The sequence below is a fragment of the Olea europaea genome, chromosome 1, assembly GCF_002742605.1.
Source record: "Olea europaea var. sylvestris chromosome 1, O_europaea_v1, whole genome shotgun sequence".
Taxonomy (NCBI): Eukaryota; Viridiplantae; Streptophyta; class Magnoliopsida; order Lamiales; family Oleaceae; genus Olea; species Olea europaea.
The window spans coordinates 5,063,888-5,065,630 of NC_036237.1; the positions used below are offsets into that span (position 1 = coordinate 5,063,888).

The window sequence follows — 1,743 nt, forward strand, 5'->3', positions numbered from 1 at the left end:
CTGACTCAAGACTCCGCCTATACCTATCCCGGAGGCATCACATTCAACTTCAAAGACTTTGGAAAAGTCGGGAAGATGCATGATAGGAGCCTCCGTCATTCGCTTCTTGACCAACTTAAATGCCTAGCCGCTTCTTGTGTCCAATGAAACTCCCATTTCTTCATGCACTTCGTGATAGGTGCCATAATAGTGTTAAACCCCTTGATAAAGCGACGATAAAATGTAGCTAAGCCGTGAAAGCTCCTGACGTCATGAATAGCTTTAGACTCAGGCTAGTCAATAATCGCCTGAACTTTAGCAGGGTTAGTAGATACCCCTGTCGAAGAGACAATGAACCCCAGAAAAATGACTGTATCGGTGAAGAAAGAGCACTTCTTGATGTTAGCATACAAATTAGTTGCACGAAGGACAGAGCAAACTTGTGTGAGGTGTTCACGGTATTGCTCCTTAGTCTTACTATAGATGAGGATATCATCAAAGTAGACAACAAGAAACTTACCCATAAAAGGTCGAAGAGTTTGTGTCATTACCCGCATAAAGGTACTTAGCGCATTACTTAGCCCAAAAGACATGACTAGCCATTCATAAAGGCCATCTTTCGTTTTAAACGTGGTCTTCCACTTATCACCTGGGCGAATTCTAATCTGATGGTATTCACTCTTCAGATCGATCTTCGAAAAGATTTTCGTGCCAACCATCATATCTAGCATATCATCAAGTCTGGGAATGGAAAAATGATACTTTACCGTGATCCTATTGATAGCGCGACTATCCACACACATTCTCCAAGAGCCATCTTTTTTTTGGCGTCAATAGGGCGGGGACAGCACATGGGCTTAAACTCTCACGAATGAATCATTTGTGAAGGAGGTCATCCACTTGTCTTTGGAGTTCAGCGTGTTCGGTAGGATTCATCCTATAATGAGGCAAATTTGGAAGGGATGCTCCTAGGACGAAATCTATGGCATGTTGAATGTCCCTTAGATGAGGTAGATGATCAGGTGGGTCCTCCGAAAAGACATCTCGAAACTCCTGAAGGATCGACCGGACTTCAGCAGGGTTCTTTATCGTGGAGTTAGATGAAACCTCCATGACTACCAAGGCGAACACAATTGAGGTAAACACAATTGAGTCACCAACAAGTGTACACTCAAACTCCGTAGGACTAATGATATGCAATCCATTTCGTTCCACACTCTTCTTCGTTTCCAGTGAGCTAACAGGCCTTGGGGATAGTGGGTTAAGGTGAATCTTCTTTCCATTAAACACGAAGGAGCAGGAATTGGATCGACCATAGATGGTTACATCTAGGTCAAATAACCAAGATCGTCCCAAGATGATGTGCCCGACATCCATTGAAATGACGTTACACCATATATGGTCCTTATACTCCAGGAACTGGATAGGGACTAAACAACGCTCCTTAACAACTATAGAAGAGATATCAACCCAAGAGATGCTGTATGGTTGAGGTTGAGGAACTGGCTTCAACCCTAGACGGGATATAGTAGCCATCGAAACCGCATTAATGTAGCTGCCACTATCCACGATAACTTTATAGCCCTTATTATTAATCTTGATGTAAGTGCGGAAGATGACATGACGACGTCAATCATCGGCATCCCTAGACTGGGTAAGAGTGCAACGGACGACACCAACTCTAGGCGTATGTGAAATAAGGGGACTAGCCTGAATACAACCTAAGAAGGTATCTTCACTATCCTCCAAGTCATCAAACTCTTC

At 43.5% G+C, this 1,743-nt stretch overlaps 1 protein-coding gene across 1 annotated transcript; it reads right to left on the bottom strand.

Moving 5' to 3' along the window:
- Nucleotides 1–855: 855 nt before the first annotated feature.
- On the bottom strand, nt 856–1,515 carry LOC111403469. The gene has a single exon (XM_023031985.1). The coding sequence runs from the start codon at nt 1,513–1,515 to the stop codon at nt 856–858; it is 660 nt and encodes a 219-aa protein (XP_022887753.1).
- Between the last annotated feature and the right edge of the window lie 228 nt (nt 1,516–1,743).